The sequence below is a fragment of the Botryllus schlosseri genome, chromosome 2, assembly GCF_051294905.1.
Source record: "Botryllus schlosseri isolate E-star chromosome 2, Bs_hap1, whole genome shotgun sequence".
Classification (NCBI taxonomy): Eukaryota; Metazoa; Chordata; class Ascidiacea; order Stolidobranchia; family Styelidae; genus Botryllus; species Botryllus schlosseri.
Genome location: NC_137237.1, coordinates 13,264,542 through 13,285,982, shown reverse-complemented (window position 1 = coordinate 13,285,982; position 21,441 = coordinate 13,264,542). Strand labels below are relative to the sequence as shown.

Here is a 21,441-nt window from a genome sequence, read left to right as displayed (position 1 = left end):
GGATATTGAAGCATGGCGTCATTTTTTACTTTCAACTGAAAAACTTGGATATTAAGCAAACTTGTAGGACAGTAAAGCAAACGATCACATGTGAATCAACAAGAAAGAGCTTCGCGGAGAAGAGAAACACTAAAAAAAGGTACTGTGACATCGGGTACCAGGCTGAGGTGGATGCCAGAGACCGCAACTGGTCGTTCGGCATCCTCCTAGCTGTTCATTGCATCGCATTGTAGGCTACATTGTGTGTTTCTTGTTCGGATGAAAATATAATCTGACGACTGCTGTAGGATGCTCGGTACCCGGACTCCTATTATATGTATGCTCTACATATTATGTTGCTAGCGCAACGAACTTTGCTTAAATCTTCACGAATTTCAAACTAGATGATCAAAAATGACCACTGCTCGTGAGCTCGTTTTTGTGTTTCACAATATCATTCTCGTTGAAAGTTCTTGGATATCGTGATGCTATTTGTATCAATTGTATCAAATCCACCGTAGTATTTTCCTTTGTGTCTTAGGGCAGTCCCATACGATGAATGGGTTTCTCAAATAGCGGGTTGACATTCCTTCAAGTTGAGAATTATTATGTAACCGAGTAATAATATGACCATGAATAATATATTGCTTAGAAGTTTATAATCCAAGTTTTATCTGCTTACCATACAATTTATTCGAGAACCTCTGCTCGACTATAACTGTTCCATTTTATAATATAACTGTAACAATACAACTAGCACATCCTTTAATTGTCAATCATCAGAGAGGATGAGATCTAGTTGGTATTATTGGTATTTTATCATTTAAAAGTACCAACAGATAGTGGTAAGATTAGGATAGGGAGGTATTGAAATGACATCAAGTCTTTCAACCAGACAGCTACAATTGGCCAAGGTCATATTATATCTAAAAAAGTTTTTTGTTGAATCCAGTCCAATCTGGTGTACTTTTGGCCGCTAAATGGAGAATAGAAACCATTACAGTTGGTGATGATAAGGACAGAAGCATAATTTCTGCACTTCCATCACGAGGACAAGACGTTAAGAAAAAGCATCATTTTCGTCGCTAACGGCTATTTGACATCCATATGGATACTTTCACCATCCCCATTAAGGAAAATCAGTGAAATATTACTCAAGCAAGGTCGATTGCAGCACTTCCCCACAGTCGACATATGCCATCCCGTACCTCCGCTCAAGAAATTGTCCCGCGACGGACTGATTTCCCTGGGAACCTATCTTACAGCGTTAAGGGGCGTGGCAGTTTCCAATCATTGTATATATATCATTGTATAAACCTTGAGTACATTCTGATTTTTTCCGAAATTGTCTCGTTTTGGCTTGTAAATTTATACTTACTCGTGAATAGAGCTGGGCAAAATCGTGTTCCTGGGTGATGACTTCGATTATAGATAACTAACCAACGGATAGATACGCAACACCTGTCTTCACGCTTGCTTGCTCGGGGAAAAATACCGCTCAACTATAGAAATAAAAAACATTGAACGGCAACGACCGACTTTGCAGCTTCGTTCCACTTCGCTGAGGCTGGAGTGGAGAATTGTTTTGCGTAAGCGACAGTATGATTTCTGGCAATCCAAAAGCTATCTTCCCGAGTGCAGAAATTACTGAATCTGGTGTTGATCGAAAGCTACTGTTGCATAGGGTTACCATACGTCTTCTTTTAAGAGGATTTGTCCTCTTTTTTGACTTTTTTGAAAGTGTCCTCGGAGGACGCCCTTTTGAGATTTTGTCCTCTTTTTTGACAATTTAGGTCAGATTTAGAGCAAATTGCGAGTGATATACCGTAAATTAGCACATAACTGACACTCCGGCGGGTATTTCGATGTGAAAAACGGTTATTTTAGTTCCGGGCGGAAAGATGACTTTTTTTTTAGTCAACCGATCACAAAGTGGGAAAAATCACCGGATTTTGAGTCTCAAATTTCTGAAAAAGTGTCCTCTTGTTTTATTTCCAAAATATGGTAAGCCTACTGTTGCACCGATTCCATAAAATATAAATTAAAATATGATCAGGCACTGATCCACTTAGAATCCGCCCTCCAAGACTGAAATATCGGCATTGTTCAGAATAATCGGGTAACCGCAACACAGTGGCGATAACAATGACCCGTTGCGACTCTCCAATTGTTCGAACAATGCCGATATTTCAGACATCGGTCGTTACCGTTCCATGTTTAATTTCTATAATGGAACGGCAACGACAGATTTTGCAGCTTCGTTCCGCTTCGCTGAGGCTGGAATTGAGAATTGTTTTTCGTAACCGACTGTAGGATGTAGACTACTCCAAGTCGCTTCAAAAGTCCCTATATTTTCATTGTATTGCATTTTTGTGGTGTATTGAACTGATAAAAATTGCTGATAAAACCAATACTGATAGTGAAAATACAGTTATGGCTCGATGGTGTCGAGTAGGATATTTGGCGGTAGAGAGTCGGGATGCTAGCCGGCCTCTCTCTCTATCGACGTTCAGCGTGGACGTTGCGGTTGATTTTCTCATATAGGAAATAGCCGAAAAGGTAATGTTTATGCAGGTCGCTTTGTTAACAGTAACAAACTTGAAGGACTATGATCATCTAGCCATTCTGTTATTTTATGATACCATATTGTAAGTAATTATTGGTGTTGGTTATCAGATACGCCATGGTACAAAGACTGCGTTATCGCCGGCGCACTGCTTACAACACAACATCAAACCGTAGGCGGATATCGAAGACTCCAGGTGGTCGTCTAGTATATCTTCGTACTAAGAAGGTGAGTAGTGGCAGCTCTATTAAAGTAAAGAAGTATGTCTGTTCCACCAAATTAATTATATGTGTTGTTATTGAGCTGGTATATACCTTAATTGTTTTGACAGGTGGTTTTTATTGTTTGTAGTGCATTCAATACACATGCATAATTTACACCTACAGCAGGGATTTGTCGAGTCTATACTTAATTGAGGAGGCGTTTTCCCGAGTCAACACCTTATGAAAATAATTAGCAAATATGATTCCCTCAAGAGCTTGTGTGCAGTATATAGCCATTAAAATTTTGATGTTTGTAGGTTGGAACCATACCAAAATGTGCGGTGACAAAAAAGAAGCTGTTTGGAATCAAACCAGGCAGACCGAAACAACTTATGTCAAGATGTAAACGTATCAAGACCGTCTCAAGGTAAGACAGCCATAAACACTTCGTCTTCCCTGTTATATACATTCCCTTTCTTATAGAACGTACGGTGGTGTCTTATGCTCGTCGGCGTTGAGAAATCGTATTGTGCGTGCATTCCTTGTGGAGGAGCAAAAGATCGTTGTTCGAGTGCTAAAAGCTCAGCAGCAAAAGAAGTAATCCCGATCACATCTATTTGCAACAATGCACCAATAAAAGTACTATCACAGTGTGTGCAAGAGCCTGGTTATGAGTTGATTTACGAGCAGTACAGCAGAAGGAAATAGATCTATATGAAGTTTATTGCTAGCTGATGATGAAGTCCAGTAGGTTATGGAATAAATATTACTTTCTGCTGCTTTCTTTTGAAACTAGCGTGTTGGAAGTAATTTAGTATCACAGTGATGACATAATAGCACCAAGAAGATTTGGAAGTTCCAGTATGTACCCTTGAGTGATGATAAGAATATTTCCAGTTACATACAACTTCAAGACTGTAGATTTTTGTTCGAATACAATGAAGAGCTGGCATTTCTACAGCTATTAACATGAGCTGTATAGTGCGACATGTTTTGAAAGCTGTTTCAACCGGCGGTAGTCAGTTGGACTTACTGCTTTTCTAAAGCGCTTATGTAGTTGATCTCTCCCCCGGTGGCATGATTTTAGGCTACTTCAACCCTCGAGCAAATCTGTCAGAGTACTTGTCAGCAATGTTCCCTCTAAGCTGCGCAAATGCGCAGTGCTGACAAGGTCTCCGCGCCCAGAATCTAAGTTGCGCACAAAAAAAATCCGAAGTGATGACCTTTTTTTAGTCTATACGCACTGTTGTCAGACGAATTGCTTTCTGCTTCCACTTAAAGTAGCTTCAACGTTGGTACTTCTGCTTGTAATCCTGTAAAATTTAACTGAATTACTTCACTTTGAGTAGCAACGCTGACTAATTCAAATCCCCTGGTAACAAACACTCAGTATCAGAAGGTATTGAAATTTGAACTGTCATCGTTAAAATACTCGTAATGGGTATATTCTACTTGTCAAATCATAGGCTACCGCTAACGGGGTATAGTAGGGTTACCAAACGTCCTCTAAATCAGCACCGAAGTAACGCTCCAGCAAGTGTTACGGGAGTTGGCCTGGAAAGTTGACCGTTATTTTTAGTTGATCACCTGATAACGTGAATGAAGGAAAAAACTATCTTGTGCGCTACATCTTTTCAGGATTTCATCCGGTATTGAAATTTTGAAAACTTCATTTCAGATTTCCAAAATATGGTAACCCCAAGATATAGTGCCTAATTTGCGAAGCCCTACTAACAACGTGCTTGAGACTTCAGATTAGTTGCGTATGCATTACAAGTGAGAGGCATTCAGTATTGGTTAACCAAGGATTCTGTAGATTGGGAGTGGTTGTGAACCCGCCTAAATCAGATAGAAATGGACAAAATAATCCCAATAAGTAGCCACTCAACCACAGATCAGTCCTACAGGCAGTAAACGTAATGCAAGACCAGGTAGAGAAAAATCCATCCAAATGCGAAATGGTGACATAATATATACCCAAGCAATATAACACCAGTCGAAATTGCTGCACGGAGTTCAAGCATTTATCAAAAAAGTAGCGGAATCTTTATTACAAACATTTAAAAGAGGCATTCCCAGGAAAAAGTGGTTCACGCTAAAACAGGCATGATCGGTGGATGCTAGTCTGCATGTCAGATGTTACGTCAAACAATCCAGGAACAAGTACGCCGATGTACTAAGTATCATAAGAGGTCGCCGGCAGCGCTGCATCCAGCAATAACTGCGTCTTGTCACCATTGCCACTCCTTATCAGCAACAGCTGGTTTCATCAAGTGTCCTCCTCCACAAAATTTCTCGCATGCTCCATGAGAGCCTCTCCCTCCAGGTCCGGTGTATCCTGAATTTGGAAATCAACAAAATATAGCAATCCCAGTAGAGTACCCATCCATCAACTTCTACTCATCCCAAGTACGCGATACTCAAGTCTAAAAAAAGTTTACGAGTGGAATTGATGAGCATCTTTCAGTTTCTCTAGCTATCATATCTGTACTGTTTTTCTTCACGAGGGAATTTACAATATCTGTTTCAAGCATGTGTTAATTGTATTGATTCAAGTGGCCATCAGAGTTCACTTCGTGAAAATGGAAGCACCCAAAAAAATCGTGGGAGCGTACTGGGTTTATCAAGATTGGTTCCCCTTATGACGTCTTTACAAGTCAGACAAGAAAAATACCAGATGAAGCATGTATACAAGCAAGCGAACAAAAAATGAACAGAGCAAGAATTATCCAAAGAAAGTCAGCTGATACATCAATATCGGAAGGGGGGGGGGGGGGGGGTAGATCGAGCTGGAAGAGAGGGATAAGAGACCAAAATTATTTGTCTCCACATACCCAAATCCGCTCAATATGTTGCGTCATGTCTTGCGTATCGCACTGTACATTTGTATGTTTTGAGCGGATACAAATTTAGAAGCTTGCGATATTTATTGCGAAACAGAGGGATATATTTTTTCAAATAGCTACGATCAAGTAAAAGCTGCAATTGATCTATGTAAGATTTTATTAACAGCCAAAACTTATGACTTTGTGTTATATTGGTAGTCGGGCTCTACACGACATCGAAGTATGGCCTGTACCGACATCAAACTCACGGGTTCAACTTTACGCAGAGTACTCAGAAGCAGCTGCCTCGTGGCTTCCAGCTCTTTCTTGCAGTTGCTCGCGATTGTCCGTTGCTGGTCAGCCTGAGTTCTGAAGTTACTCACTAATTTTCTGAGACCTTTTTCGTAATGATCGAAAAAGTCATCCTGAAACCACAAAGCACATGTTCAAGACTCGACATGGTCGATCACCGTCACAAGCATACCATCGGAAAGTCGACCAATTCTTGAAGCGTCAGATTATTGATTTCTTCTTTCGGCATTTTCCACTGGGGCGGCAAGAAATAACGCAGGCACGTTCTAGATATTTACAATGGTCAACTGCAAGCGAGCAGCGTTCAACAAGTGTTTCCCTAGCACCAACCTGAGTTTACCCAAAGCATTTTCATGCTGTTCCTTCTCCAGATTAGTCTCGGATTCCTCAACGGTGTTTTTCGTCACAGTTTTCGCTTTGAATTGTGGTGAAATAATTATTATTGTAAATACACTCCTAATTTTGCAAGATGTCCCGGACATGAATTGGGCAGGACTGCATTTGCGGTATAACTGAGTATGCGGCCATCTGTATGACATATTCGTTTTGTGGGGTACTGTTAATTCATTGAAATGTTCCAATCCACGTTTATTCGGACAAACAATTAATGTAAGTCTGTGCAAACAAGAATTTTGGTGGTACTTCCACCTCATAATTTTCAATTCTCATTCTGCACGTAAGTACTGCCATAGTTGCAATTGAAGTACTGGATTACAGCAGGAGTGCACATTTCAAAAACATTCGTACGCTATCACAACTCGACTCGCGAAGAACGTGCAACCATCACATAAAATTTATGCTTATTTATGACTTGTTGACGACGGAAAAGAATAATCGCAAATCGAATCTGTATCTGTAATGGCGATATAGCACTGGGTACTTGACAAAGCTCCAATATTCGAGCGACTTCTCTCAAGTAGCAGGTTTCAAACTGAAACTAAAATGTCGCAAAAGGTGCGGCAGGCGTTACATCACACCGGAGCGATAGTATTCTAAATTCTCTTCAAAATTTACAAGACAATAATATAACACTCACCGGGATTCGGTTTGGCAGTGATTTTCGCTTTCACATTCCCATTCGAGAGACCATCGTCCTTTACAAATCGAAGACCTGGGGAGCCTTCGTCAAGCCATTTGTCAAAACGGTCCTGAAACGCCAACACCATTATGAAATTCAAAACCGAAGGTTTCACTTGATTAGTGATATGCAGTACTTGGCAAATTAAGCATGGTAAACTCAAGCATGTATGTATTAACATATTCCGGTATGTAAGGGTTAAGATTAAGGGCTGCTAACTGAAAAAGTATGTGGTAGCCATCAAATCAGCAACGACGATGGCGCGCAAAAACAGAAGCCGCAAACCTGAGGGTGCGCTTCGAATTTGACCCTCCACCGAGCCGGCTGATTCTTGACCACCTTGGTCGAGACAATGCTGCCACGTCTCCATTTGCCGTTCAGCTCGACCTCGACAATCTGCCCGATGTCCGTCTTAACTGGAAGAAGACAGAGAGAGAGAAAATTCAATTCATAGGACTGTCTGACGAGAAACCCCCAGCGCATAGGACTGTGCAAAATCGTGTACAAAAGTGATTAGATTATCGCTCATGATTAAGTTGAAACCGCATGGATGACGCGGGAAAGTATGAATAGGCACCATGCATATGACCATAAAATAATAAGTTAATAATAACAAGCCAGTTTCACATCACATTGAAGATAATTTAGCATTATTTTTAACAATGCTCATTTCTTTGCACTTTGTGACAGCGCTGAGAGCTGATCACGGTTTAGCAGAGATGTTTCGGATACAGAACGATCAAGGTTTGAAGACTTCCGCAGTGTTGGAGGTACGACTCTCGTTGATAATATACCTCATGGAAAAGGTCATAAAATATTAGTGTCGGCACTCACTACTCGACTCCTATCATTATAATTGATACTCGATAAAACACGCACTTGATTCGTCCTCTTCGGCATCAGAGTCCTCTTCCAAGTGCTGCACAGAAAAAAAGAGTGTGAATACCTCGGGGGCGAAAGCTCCACACAAAAAAAAACTGCCTGACCTTTTTCTTTCTCTTCGGCGAGTGATCCCTGACTTGCCTGGAACTCGACACGTGATTGGACGAAGCTAGTACGGCGGCCAGCTTGCGGGGCGTCGGCGGTTTGGCGTTTGACGCTTTCCGCTTCAGGCTGGTACTGTCGCGCCTGGTCGAGTGGTCGCTCAGCTGAAAACGGTATGTGTGTCATTTCTTAACAAATACCCCTCCTCTGCACCATAATGCGGTTTATGACACAAATTGCAAACATTTGACGACTCGAAATTGCCTCGAGTCAACTTGAAAATTTTCGTGACTTTGCGAATTTTGAAATTACTCGACTCAAGTCAAAACTGGCATTAACTCGTGACCCTAGGGTAGCGGCCTGATCCCAACACTGGTAGTGACGCGAGTATACCCGTTTGTCTTACCTGCGTCTCTTCCATTTCCTCATCTTCGTCGTCACTAGGCTGTCGGCGTTGGCTGGAACTTCTACGCGCCGGCCTCTGCTCCTCTTCTTCCGAATCAGAATCCGAAGAATACGTCGATTTCCTTCCGCTGCGACCCGATACTCTGCGCGGCGGGGAAAACGACACGTTCGACAACTTTTTCTGCGCGTCTCGCGAGCTCGACACTGTCTGGATATTCTGTGTGTGCGGAATAAGTGAAACTGGTCAGCATTATACTGGCTTGCGAGCAATGTTCCCCTCAATTTTTGAAGAGTCTGCGCGCACTCACTAACTCATTATTTATTACCCTTAAGTACGTGCGTAAATCAGTGACTGCCCATAATACATGGATAGGATAAGCTTCATCGTGTTGACGCGATTCCTCGATCTCGATTCAATATCAACTATTCACTATTAACCAACACATGCGTGAACAATTGAATACGATGACGACGAACTGTTTCACGGATTAATAGGATTGAAGTCTGCTGCGAAATCTGTTCTGTTGTGGCACATATTTCAGGTGATTCAGGACTGTCGTATCTTTTGATAACTCGGCCTTAACACGCATCTTATGATAATTTAGTATAAGCGCTAATCAATTACGTCCGTTCGAGTCTGTTCGTTGCCAATTGCGCAGATTCCAAGTTATTCAATTTCATGCTGTCCGTCTTAAGCCAGTATCACATAACAATCGCATAAGTAGAGATAGCAGGCAAATCATACGAGGCCTGTAGCAGACGCTACAGTTTAGGCCAGCGATGTTATCACATGCGCCAGCCCTGCAGTAGACTCAATAGTTCAGGCTTAGCCTGGTGCACCTGATAGTTCATTCCAGCGATTATAGCGTGCAGGCCTGCATAAAGGCACGTTAAATCAAACCTGTTGAATAGTATATTCATATCGAAATGAACCCGAATATTTTCGGCTGACACTCGTCGGGGATAATCGTCAGCCGGTTAATATCAGCCCGGGGCCTACAGAAGCCCAGATCAGCCAGTCAATTTGATCGTGAAATGGTGCGATTTCAATTATCCAGGTGTTATTGCAGCAAGAGCAATATGGGCGCATGACGCGACCTTATCAATAGAAATACAAATCGCAATTGTTTGTAATTCGATCCGCGATATGGTTGCGCTCGATAGAGTCCGTCCAGCAATTAAGTTTATTGGAACATAGAAGGTGCCCATTCAAACTAATCGAATAAATTCAGAATTTGCGCTACCGAGAATCTCCAGTGTTGGGATCAAGTCATTACCTTCGAGTCACGAGTCATTTCGAGTCATTGCACATTTTGACTCGAGTCAAGTCAAGTCAATCGATTTTCGAAGGTGACTCGAGTCAAGTCAAGTCACTCGATTTTTGGAGGTGACTCGAGTCAAGTCGAGTCAAGTCAAGTCAAGTCACGAGTCAAGTCACATTTCAAGTCAAGTTGCCTTTTCGAAGTATGAGGTATGCTACGTTATGGCATTTTGCTAGCTGTCTGAAATACAGACTGAGTGGTCATTGATTTTGAACCGATGAAAGAATATAGATTTAAATATAAACACAAGAAAGCGCTGTATCGTTCACATATGAGTAGAACTGCTAAACTACGTATGTATATAATTGCATAGCCTCAGTTTATACTCAACGGCCAAAATAGAGTGAGAGAAACGAATCGATTAGATGCAATACAGTACCCATTTACAAATTGATATGATACAATTCGAATCTGCGCCAATGGTTGAGGACGATATAATATTCGAATTCAATTTCAATAAAACAAGAAGTTTGGTTAAGGTAAGAACGGAGAACAGAAATAAACATTTTGCTATAAAATTCTTACTATACTAGTCTACGACAACGTAAGCTGTAAGCTTCGATCACTTCGCTTGCGGTAAATATATTTGTGAGAGAACAATGGAGGCTCAGTAAAACGCACGATCATTGAATGATTGGTCGCTCTCACGGGTCACATCAGCGTTTCGCGAACAATCCGAACAAATGCAAGATACAGTGATTTTTATCGAAACCGATTATACTTGATGACTCGAAATTGACTCGTGAATTTTGCTCCGAGTCACGAGTCAATCCACATTTCTGATGCGCCGAGTCAAGTCAAGTCAAGTCATTTTAGCAGAGTGACTCGAGTCAAGTCAAGTCATACGAAAAAGGTGACTCGAGTCAAGTCATGACTCGAGTCATCCCAACACTGAGAATCTCGTGTTTCATCAATATTTGACAACGTAATTCAACGCCGTGCACTGCACAATGCGCAGTAATAATAACAAATCAAACACTGACAAGGTACATCGAGGGTATACGAGAGTATAAAGCAGACAAGAATTAGTAGCCTACAGATGATAGCGAATGAGGAGTCCGCATCTAATCAGTAATTCCTTAACTTGCGAATCTGACATCGCAACAATTTGTTTGCTCATTATAACGACGTTTGAGCTGCATTGCTGCATTTCCCGATAAAAGTTGGCAAAGCCTTGTTAGAGTAGCCTAATGAATATGCGCACTTTGCGCAAGGATCAGACATGGGGTAATCGTGATTAGTAATCGTAATCGATTACGACGATTACAGCATTTTCAAGTAATCGTAATCGATTACATTCGAAAAAAATCCAAAGTAATCGTAATCGTAATCGACTATTTCACATATCTAATCGATTTCTTTGTGAAAGAACGATTACTTTTTATTTCTACAATGACTAAATATGAATGAACTGAACAATGAACATTCTTGAATAATGAAGAGTGCGATATTATACTAGGTTATTGGTGGGAGAAACGTCAGATTTTCAGATGTTACCGCCCATTATTATATCACAAGTATGGACTTTACTCGTAATTGTGCAACGAATTATCCACACGTAGTAAACATATATTTGATGTACATGTACATGAACATGTATTTGTGTGATGGAAGAACACCCGCCATGCCTTATGTCAGGTTGTCAATACACTCAGAAGCCACTACCTCGCAGCAGGATAATAATAATCACAACTTTGCCTAGTTTCAAATAGTACCGTATTTTTGATGTTCGGGTACGCTTGGTTAAATGCAATTTCACTGTTGCTGCTTGACGAGCACCCTATATACGTACACCGGACAAAGAACTGAAATTTTGTACTCGACAAATTGAACATAACAATTTCGATATCGGAGAATTAAACATCAACCGCTGCTGATATTGATCGTATCCGAGTCGTTATTTGCCGTTACTCGGAACGGCAGTTCACAATATCGGTATTGAAGGCCGAATTTTATTTTCACTTCATCTTATTCTCATATGACCCTACTTGAAACGGGCACCAATCGTTCTTTCGCAATTCTTTACTCAACATTTGGATCTGCAACCATAACTATATCCGCTTATATATACCATGCTAGTATGGGTTGCAGCTAGAACCTGGACAAAAACAGCAATTCGTACCCGAAACGTTGATCTTGGGCCCCCACAGGATGATCAATCAAACTTCTGACGGGCGAAGTCCCCCTGACTCCCGTTTTACGAACGAGATTTTAGTCACATCTGGACGACACCTTTTGATGCGATGTGGATTCGCTGTGTATTTGCTTTCAAGTCGAGCCAAGTGCGAAAAATATTTCAAGTTCGTGACTGAATTTAGTTTATCCATATTATTGGTAATTCCATATATTAGCCTACTATTCATTTTTGATCCTCTATCAGCCCGTCGTCAGAGATACAGGACGAGCTGGAAGATGTGGTGTCTTTGAAAATTTAGGGCACGCAATTCATGATTATAATATCTTCTGGTGACCTATCGTCTGCTATAGTCAAGAGATATTGGAGTCACCCAAACGTAGCAGACTATAACAAAACCGAAGCAAATATTCCTTGAGACGCACACACAACTTGTCATTTCTTCACGTGTGCATATTCCTCTGTGGGTGCCCTGGGTGGCATTTGTATTGTGGGGCTCGGATTGGGAGGACAGGATTATTCGTTGCGGCCATCCAGCTCGGTTATGGACGATGGATACATACTAAAAGTAATGGCCGGCACCGAAATGCCTATTTTATAAATTATGCACATTTTTCCTTGGGGTGGAGACGTGGGCATTTCAAAATTAAGATATTTAGCGACATTAAATCGCGAAGCGCGAAGAAAATTTTCAAGTTAAATAAATCTCTTGAAAATACTCTATAATTTATGTGGATTTACGAAATAATTTGGTGCCCCCCTCTTGAGAGGTTCGGTTACGGCCCTGTCTAGAATGCAAATCGTTCGGTGCAAGAAATCGTCAGCTATGAAGTTGAGCAATAGGTATATTTTGACGTAGACAGAAAATGACGTCATGACGTCTCATTTGAAAAGAAAGTTGTTCTCTCATGTGGCTTTTTCTTCGCAATCGTTATACTGTCTTCCAATATGTGTTCAAAGATAATTCTAAGAAGCAAAATAAATGTAATCGTGAGTAATCGTGATTACTTTTCCAATGTAATCGTAATCGTACTCGACTACTTCCTGATTTTGCTGTAATCGTAATCGTGAGTTACAGAAGTAATCGTAATCGCAATCGATTACATTCATGAAGTAATCACCCCATGTCTGGCAGGGATGACTTTCAAGTCGCAGGCATACACAAACACACCGTCCTATTTCGGGCTCCAATTAATGAGACTATCACGAAACTAACTCAAGAATTCTTTTGCTAACAAATATGGACGGAAATACCATTTAATTAAGAGAAAGAGAACATTAATTTGCTTGTCTGCTGGAGAGAAGAGATATACTACATTAGTTCTACGCTAGTAACAATGCCGACTGCTTTCACCAACTATATGTTTGTTGCTATTCACCGTGGCACATGCTCAAGCGCCGGGTAACCCAACAGCGCACGCGCATCCTAACCCTACTAAAGCTACTTCCACCCAGTTGTCAGAGTTAATTGGAAAAATAGGGATTCGAGTTTTGCCTAAAAGAACTGGAAAAAACTGTTACGTAGAGGTACAAGAAGGCAAAATCTGCTCGAGTTCTCTGAAAAACAAAAGCTACTGACCACCTCCCGACACTGCTTGCAGACCAGAAACCAACAGATTCTGAATTCACAGCCACAAACTCAATGCCCACCGAAAGTTTATCCAGATCCCGCTGCATTTTCTGCAGCTTCTCCGCTTTCTCGGCACGTTTCTGTTCGACCGATTTCGTCTCCTTTTTAAATTCCCCGAGCGGCACGGAAGGCTTCTCCTCCGCGCACTGGCACTTGTTGTGCTTGTGATCGGGGTTCATCGAGCAAATCCAATTGTCCGGCGGCTCCCGGCCTATGGTGCTGGACTGAAATGGCAACACCCGCCATTTCCGACACCCATCTAACAGAAAGAAATTGAAATGAGAATCGAGACACAATTTTTGAAGACAGACTATAAAAACTGACATACGGATAAACACGTGGCTGCACGGAGATAGTTAAAGCAGTGATCGTTGCTACTTAGAAGTAGAAGTAACTAATAAATTATAATCTGGTCTGGGCGCTGGGGATTGCCCTCAACGTCAGAAATCAACAGCAGAATGCAATGTTCAGATTGCTTGGAACAATGCCGATTTCTGCCTTTAAAGAGCAAAATATAAGATACGTGTCCTAGTAATTTTGCTCTGCTACTCAGCGTAAAATTTTGGGTTCACTGAACCTGAAGGCTTGCAGATTGGAGTAAAAACCAATGCGCTAATCACATACAGTTGCATTAACGCGCATTCAAGCTACCCACCGCACTGGATCACTTTGGGGATGTGCATCGCTCGCGACCGCAGATACCGCGACTCGTTGGAAGGCTCGTCCGACCACGACTGCGACAAATACCCAAAGGACTCCCAGAAACTATGTACACCCTTGCCTTCGGTGATTTTCGATTCCCGCCAATAGCATTGCAGATGATCACCTAGAGACAAAGATACTCTAGAAATGTCCTTCAATGTTTTTAAACACTGACAGCCATACCCATAGCTTTCATCATGTGCATGTACTCTTTGTTGTCTGCGAAGTTCTGCTTGTTGTGTGTCGGCTCCAACACCAAGTAGGGCACATTTACGACTCCGATCACGCCGGAGCAATTGCTAAATCGAAAAGGGACATGCCAACACCAAATCATCATAGTTAAATAGGAGCGAGAATGCTTGTGCGTGACCAACGCAGCTATCTACCATACCCCTTCGTCATGTGACCGTCGTAATTGCGTATCACGAAGTCCCAAAAGTACGTTTGCCTACTTATTCTTTAAAACTACTTCTGCTTCAGTTTACTATTTTTTAAGCAAAGTGGGCCTAGAATAATTACATTTTTGTCATTACTTGGATGTCACTACTTTTATTGTACTTCAGTAGAAATTTATGACATTACTTCCACTCGAGTACCAACAATGACCTTCTAAGTACTGCCGGCCACTTGAATCGCAATACAATTTCCTGCAGGTCATATCGTCTTTCAATTTCCAAATTTTAGATAAAAAAACCAACGCAGACTATTGATGTTATATTCCTCGCCTATTCAACTTTCTAATGTCCAGATTGTGAAAGCCGTGAATACATAATAAACAAAAAAACAGGAATCCCTGTGAGCTGTGACAATGGTACATTGTGCTAACACGAGGCGCAAGGTAAATGATGTGAGTGTGTGTGTGTGAGGACAGGCATTCGAGTGGTCGTATTACGTCACAAATACAAGAAGTCGTTAAATGTGTGACTATTTGCACAGAAGTTTGACGTCATCAAGTTTATAGATATATTGACTGTCAAACAAAAAAAGTTTTACTGATTTCGTGTGGAAATTCACACAACGAAATTTATGCTCCTGTGAATACTCGATCGGCAAATAATTCAAGTTTTAACGGGAAACTGACAAACAGAAGACGACATGTCGATCCAAATGATATTGCTGAGGGCGATCACAAATACAATCGTCCTATAATTCGAATACAAAAAAGTCGCGCTCAAAGACCAAACGACCAAGAGCTTTACGCTTTACTTACACGCCGCCGTCGATCTGCGGCCCGACACGCTCGTACATGCGAATGAGCCGATTGCAATTGTAAATGAACATCCCGTAATACTGTCGATTCGTGATATTAAACCCGAAAATGAAATCCAGCGTTTTCGGCTCCTTCAACGACCTGCAACGAGACACGCCGTTCAGAGAACTCGGTGCACTACACGAACGCCTCAAAAGGAACCGCACGATTTCTTTTTCGTCCAATTCTCCCTCGTTTGCGAGGCTTCGTTTTTCAACAGTCGCGATTTCTCTTGTCGCTTCCGCAATTCGGCCAGTTCCGCTTTCTTCGGGTTGGCTTTGTTAGTCAACTGTACATCAACGGAGTCGGCAGTTTAGTTAAAATGCTAGAGCAGAATTTCACACCGTACCTTCATTTCTAAATCCTTGCTGTCGCTCTCAGCATCTCTCCACCTTTCTTCCGCTGATATGAAAAATAAAATAGTGAATACAGATTCCCAGAAGTTGAAAAGTAAGCTATCACAGGCAGTCAACAACAAGTACTTTTACTTTTTTAGAGAACTCAAACACAGTTTTTGTGTACTCGCAACACCTACTCAAGCGAATATTGAATTTCGCCCCGAATATTAGAAATTCCATGCTGGTGACGTCATATTTTGTGATACGATTGTTGATATGCATTGTTCTTTCCAATTCTCTACTAGATGCTGACGGTTATCCCCGACGAGTGTCAGCCGAAAATGTTCGGGTTCATTTCAATATGAACATACTATGCAATTGTATATTGAAGTTCTAAACCTCCAAGAAGCTCTTAAATGGTTTTTTTCAAGCAAACTACTCAAGTTTTTACACTTGGGATTTTGTAGTAAAGTAGAAATTAGTTATTGGATGAGTATGCGTCACTTATTACCAGCAAAATTGTCACGACAATCGACAGAAATAGCCCACGCATCATGGTGACTGAATAATTTTCGAAAAGTACCCCTATCGCATTGTCATTAGTTGGCTACGCGTTACCTCGACCAAATCCATATTTATAAAATACTTACTTGAATAATTTTCAGAACTCTCAATTTCTACTAGTCGACATAATTTTGACATACAACAATGCTGATAACTTTGATCTCCACTGCATATGGTATAATGCAAACACAGAGACATACATGAAAATTCTATCCTAACAACGTGCATCGATTTACAACGGCGATGTACTAAAACCAGCAAAGTAATATTGCAAATACTATTAATTGATATGATATAAGAGTAAAAGGGTGCACTCACCTAATTTGTACTCGTGTTCCGCTTTCCTAACTTCTTCCTCAGATCGTTTTTTGAACCGAGTTGAAGAATACTTATACATTCTGTGAAGCGAAATAGAAATATCACCATCAGTTATTTCGGTCCCCTATTTCAACACACTCACTTGGGCTTGTACAAAGAATTGGCGAGCCTCTTTGTACGAACTTTTTTCCCTTGAATATAGACCTTCATTCTCGGGTCGAGGTACAGAATTGCTACGTATGATTTGAAAGAGACCCTCTCGGGCCAGTTACTAAATAAAAAAAACATCCCATTTCAATACAGCAGGTCGGGTAGAGGTATGGGTGTTTTTGCTGGCTCACACAAGAGTTTTATTAGGAAGATTTAAATTTTACAGAGTCAGAGAGTGCTGAGATAACAATGCTTGCTTCGACAGAAAAGTCATTCAGAATTGTTATAAATCGAATCCAGGAGACAGAGTTGCATTGACTTGGATTCTTCAAGCAATAAATTACCCCTTAAGGATTTGTCATGAAACCTGTGAACACATCGTTTTGAAAGGATCTTGTTTTGACCGACATGCATACATAATAGATTATTTCGATTTGTCAACACTTTTGACTTCACTATATCTGAATATTGGACTATGCTGCAACTACAATAAAATAAAATCTGTGTGGTGACATTTCTATATTCATGTCCTGCTGTGATTCAAGGATTATATTACTTAGAGGTTAGTCGGTCTATCTTTAGGGGAGACTTATAATATTTGATGGATGGAATCAAAAGAAGTTGACCATTATACATATACCATTGAACCCCAATTGAGTCTACATGTCCCAGAAACTAGATCAGTGGAAGAAAATTTTGAAAATTCGTTAACCTTTCCCATTCCAGAGTCCTCTACAAATCACCAAACATGCCATTGGAGACACTTTGGATGTACTTTAGGTCAAATCTATCATTTGATTTGATGGGTATTATACAAAACTTATGTTCCACTATATTGCTAAACTTGGTGTCATGGTGAATCCAAAACGGAATTAGATCTGACACTAAAACACAAAACCAGTCACAATTGGATTCACAGCAATTAGTGATAAGTTACAGCATTACCAACCTCTTGTCCTCTTCATCAACTTCTGCCATCCTGATATCCGCTGGATCAGATATGACGTCCAATTCCGGGTTTCCAGAGTCGAGAAGTTTGACGTTATACAGAACAATCAGTGTGCCTACACAAATAGATATACACAGTTGTCAAGCATATTGTGGTGACATATACATCTATATTCTGCAGCATGCTTACCAGTCCTATCCTTGATATTATCAAACTGCCTGATTACTTCTCGCTCTGATTTGAATGGAGAATACTTTAAAATGAGAGCCATTTCGGTTTCATACTGAAAAAAAAACAAATCACAATCAAATTAGACGACCATAAATGATAAAATTTGAAGTGACAAACGAAATCATGGTACCGCACATAGCCCAAGATGTTGAGCTTTAACTTGATTGTCAAACTTGTGATCCACGGCACAAATGTGGCCAATCGCTCTATTGTATATTTTTCATGTCTAGAGTATGTAGAGCCTATCATGTTATTGTTTTTGTCATCCAAATAAAAATTATCCCATGCAGTACAGATTACGACTACGTTTATTCAACACATAACCATAACTGACCAACAAAAGAAAACAGACACTGCGGAACAACTAGTTAGAGGCTAACATCAGAACAGTCGCCACAGTGGTTTCATAAGCAAACATATTCAAATTCAAAATGATTCATATTCCAAATAATAACTGACAAATATTTTTTTAAGAAAGTGCAATGTTTGTAATATCTATGAGTTATGTCAGGGGTATGTAATCTCTTTCACAAGTGGGTCAGACGTAGCAGCCTATCTTGCGTTTTGAAACCACGGGTCACACACATACTTTCTAGTAGTTGCACGGGGCCCCCTGTATCATTAGGAATTGCTAACAGCGGTGGTGAGTTAACAGAGTACACCCATAGATTTTTGTATCAGATTACATACAGCGACACCTCAAGGCGAATAGCGCGATATCAATTCAAGGTTACGGTATTCGATAAATTTTGTAATCAAATACTCCTGTGCAAATATTCTAGTGTTATTTCGGCCCCTGTCTACTTGAGCATGGCATATTTGTCCCATTTGTCAGGTCATATAACAAAGCAAAATCGGCCCGCACTAATATTTTTTGTGGGTCGCCGGTTGTATAAACCAGAGTTATATATCCCGGAAACTGGATACATGATTTGTGTGTGCAAGTAACAAAACATCTTTTGGTCAGGTTTAGAAGCTGTTTGGTACCTAGTTCATTGGGCGTCCAAGGTAGTGTTGTGTAAATAAAGTTTGGGAAGCTTTGCACCAACCTAATAAAAATAGATAATATCATGCTATTTGTGGTAGGCATACAGAGTTACTAATGCATTTTGCTACCGCTACAGATACGACCTGCTAATGGACAGTGAATATAATGAATTTTGATTTAACCTACATATTCCTGGTATTTACTATCAATGAAATCGTTTTAAAAATCAGTCAAAATAATGGTGTCAGAACTACACAAAAAGGGCTTACATCAATAAATAAGGATACATCAACATATTACAACAGCATCAAGATGATATTAGGTATCAAATCATGTATTGTGCATTGTATTGATACCTATATTAATTAACAGCCTCTTAGCATGCAACACCATTTATACATATCACAGAATACCTTGGTGCGTCCGCTCCCATCAAGAATAGGCTTACGGCTGTCAGCGTCCCAAACAGGCATTGGAACAATGATATTCGATATCCTCTCACGATCAAGGAATGTTCGAGACAACATCATGCACGTGCAAGTTCTGCCTCGCTTTGAGAAAAGCATAAAGTCGTTTCCAATTCGCATCGAGCCCCTATGTAACAAGAGATCAAGAGTATTACAATAATCAAAACTTGAAGTTAACAATGAGTTTAAAAGAGATGATAGGCAATGGCTCAAAGAAGTTTCCAGTACATCAAGGATGGATTTGTGAACAATATACAAATCCATCATTTCCTCACACGCCAAGCTCTATTATTATATACAAAGCATATCGAGACAATGCATCCTATGCATGTCAAACTTGTAAGTATTTATTGTTCAAGCAGAGCAAAACTGTGGTAGTGCTCAAGCTGGTTGTGCTTGTATTTCCTCATAAGTGACAATCATTGTGTTATTGTGTACTAACCCACATGAAATGACATTTCTATAAGAGTCAACATTTGACTTATAAGCTAATTTTCAAATAATTCTAGTGTCAAGCTGCAATCAAAAGACTGTTTATATGTCAGCTGTAGTCACTGGTTAGATATTCCAATCCACTTCTGCAGGTAAATGATAATATAAACACTGGAAACAGATTAAAAAACAAGTGATACCTTATTCAGCAATGCAGAATACCCATGACAGTGGAATTAGATATGTATGATATATTATTATTTTCTTCTGGAAAATGCAGCATGTGCTTTGTTGCATTATACTGTGAATCTTCACTGCACAACTAAACACGACACTCAAAAGTAACACTCATTACAATAGATAAAAATAACATACGACTTCAGTCCATTGCCATACTGCCCAATCATATTTTCGCTTGAAAGACGTTTGGATGAACGTCCAAACTGGACAATATTTGCAACCTCTTGAGGATCCATACCTAGAATTGATTGCACGACTCGGATTAGCCATATATTTTCTAACAGATGCTCAAACAATGAAACAACCAACCAACACATTACCTTCACCATCATCAAGAAAGTTGAGTGTGAAACCTCCTCTGACATCATTGTTTTCATTTGTGAATACATTAATTTTAGTTGCTCCGGCATCTCTGGCATTATCGACCAACTCAGCAAGCGCACCAAACAAGAACTCGTGAGTAGTGCTGTCAAAGGACGTCGATGTGGGTAGGATACGAAACAATAAGCTACAATATTTTCAAACTCACGAGTTCGCATGCAAATAGTTCTGATCCAAACTTGCTCTAGTTAAATGTGGATAAATTTCGTCCATTTTCCTCCCTTTAGTATAATCCCATGTAGACAAAACTTATCCAACAACTTCGGTTCAAATGCACGCACCCAAGCCAAGTCCACTAGACGGCAACAGCAACAATCTTTGGTAAAAATTCGTGAGGCGCTAAAATCCGGTTACGTTTACCGGATATGTGAAGTTGGCAGTAGAATGTCAGTAGGTGAACTCCGGTCGCCGGTGGACCACAGTCACAAACCGAACTACAATTTATTGTAATCCCAAAGATGAATGCAGAAACAAATGCTTTAATCGCAAATAGATAACTGGAAAATGTCAGCACAATCTTTATAAAATGCCTACCGGATGAATACTGGCTAGTCAGTCCCTATAATTATAGTCACTACATTTTCACCGAAGTGTGGCCTGTTCTACAGCCTTAGACGTTTCATGCCAGCCTGGGTTCTTCTGATGCTCTTTAAATCCTTAATCCAATCGAAGTTTCTCAACTTTTTGTCTTCGCGGACCCCTTTTGGACTGTCACGGACCCCCCGGACACCCCGAAGCTCAATCGTCATCTGTTTAGTGCAAATCTGTAGGCTATTAGTGATACATGGTAACAAAATGACATTTCTTAAAAATATCACCATACTATATTATTTCAAAGTGAATTTTGCAACTGCATTTCCTGAAATACGTGGTTGTGTCTTGAAAATCCGCGAGTTGCGATTTGATATAAACGACTGTCAAATATCCATTTTAACAAATATAGGTGTAATAATAACGCGTTTCGCTTCCGGTGACACATTTTGGCACGATGGCA

The 21,441-nt window shown here is 40.4% G+C and overlaps 2 protein-coding genes across 2 annotated transcripts; one reads left to right on the top strand and one right to left on the bottom strand.

Annotated features, from left to right (window-relative positions):
- Window positions 1–2,428: 2,428 nt before the first annotated feature.
- LOC145433655 (large ribosomal subunit protein eL34-like) lies at window positions 2,429–3,401 on the top strand. The gene is made up of 4 exons (XM_080310814.1): window positions 2,429–2,538; window positions 2,656–2,773; window positions 3,066–3,175; window positions 3,232–3,401. Exons 2-4 carry the CDS (start codon window positions 2,663–2,665, stop codon window positions 3,347–3,349), a joined length of 339 nt encoding a protein of 112 aa, XP_080166940.1. The 5' UTR covers window positions 2,429–2,538; window positions 2,656–2,662; the 3' UTR covers window positions 3,350–3,401.
- A 1,349-nt stretch (window positions 3,402–4,750) lies between these two features.
- Window positions 4,751–20,773, bottom strand: LOC145433654 (ATPase MORC2-like). The gene is made up of 23 exons (XM_080310813.1): window positions 20,596–20,773; window positions 20,387–20,532; window positions 20,202–20,304; window positions 19,341–19,521; window positions 17,898–17,991; window positions 17,709–17,823; window positions 16,752–16,880; window positions 16,610–16,689; window positions 15,739–15,791; window positions 15,557–15,678; window positions 15,351–15,491; window positions 14,324–14,439; window positions 14,094–14,264; window positions 13,459–13,697; window positions 8,354–8,569; window positions 7,950–8,111; window positions 7,843–7,882; window positions 7,249–7,379; window positions 6,922–7,033; window positions 6,216–6,300; window positions 6,058–6,151; window positions 5,843–5,998; window positions 4,751–5,086 (listed from the first exon to the last, which is right to left on the bottom strand). Exons 1-23 carry the CDS (start codon window positions 20,658–20,660, stop codon window positions 5,018–5,020), a joined length of 2,820 nt encoding a protein of 939 aa, XP_080166939.1. The 5' UTR covers window positions 20,661–20,773; the 3' UTR covers window positions 4,751–5,017.
- Between the last annotated feature and the right edge of the window lie 668 nt (window positions 20,774–21,441).

Bases quoted from the DNA above. Each gene is read 5' to 3' on its own strand.
- LOC145433655 (XM_080310814.1), top strand. From the start codon at position 2,663: ATGGTACAAAGACTGCGTTATCGCCGGCGCACTGCTTACAACACAACA. The intron at 2,774-3,065 runs GTGAGTAGTGGC...TGATGTTTGTAG, and splicing joins TATATCTTCGTACTAAGAAG to GTTGGAACCATACCAAAATG. The intron at 3,176-3,231 runs GTAAGACAGCCA...CCTTTCTTATAG, and splicing joins CGTATCAAGACCGTCTCAAG to AACGTACGGTGGTGTCTTAT.
- LOC145433654 (XM_080310813.1), bottom strand. From the start codon at position 20,660: ATGGACGAAATTTATCCACATTTAACTAGAGCAAGTTTGGATCAGAAC. The intron at 16,881-17,708 runs GTTGGTAATGCT...TTTTTTATTTAG, and splicing joins GTTGATGAAGAGGACAAGAG to TAACTGGCCCGAGAGGGTCT. The intron at 7,883-7,949 runs GTCAGGCAGTTT...TTTTCTGTGCAG, and splicing joins CGCCGAAGAGAAAGAAAAAG to CACTTGGAAGAGGACTCTGA.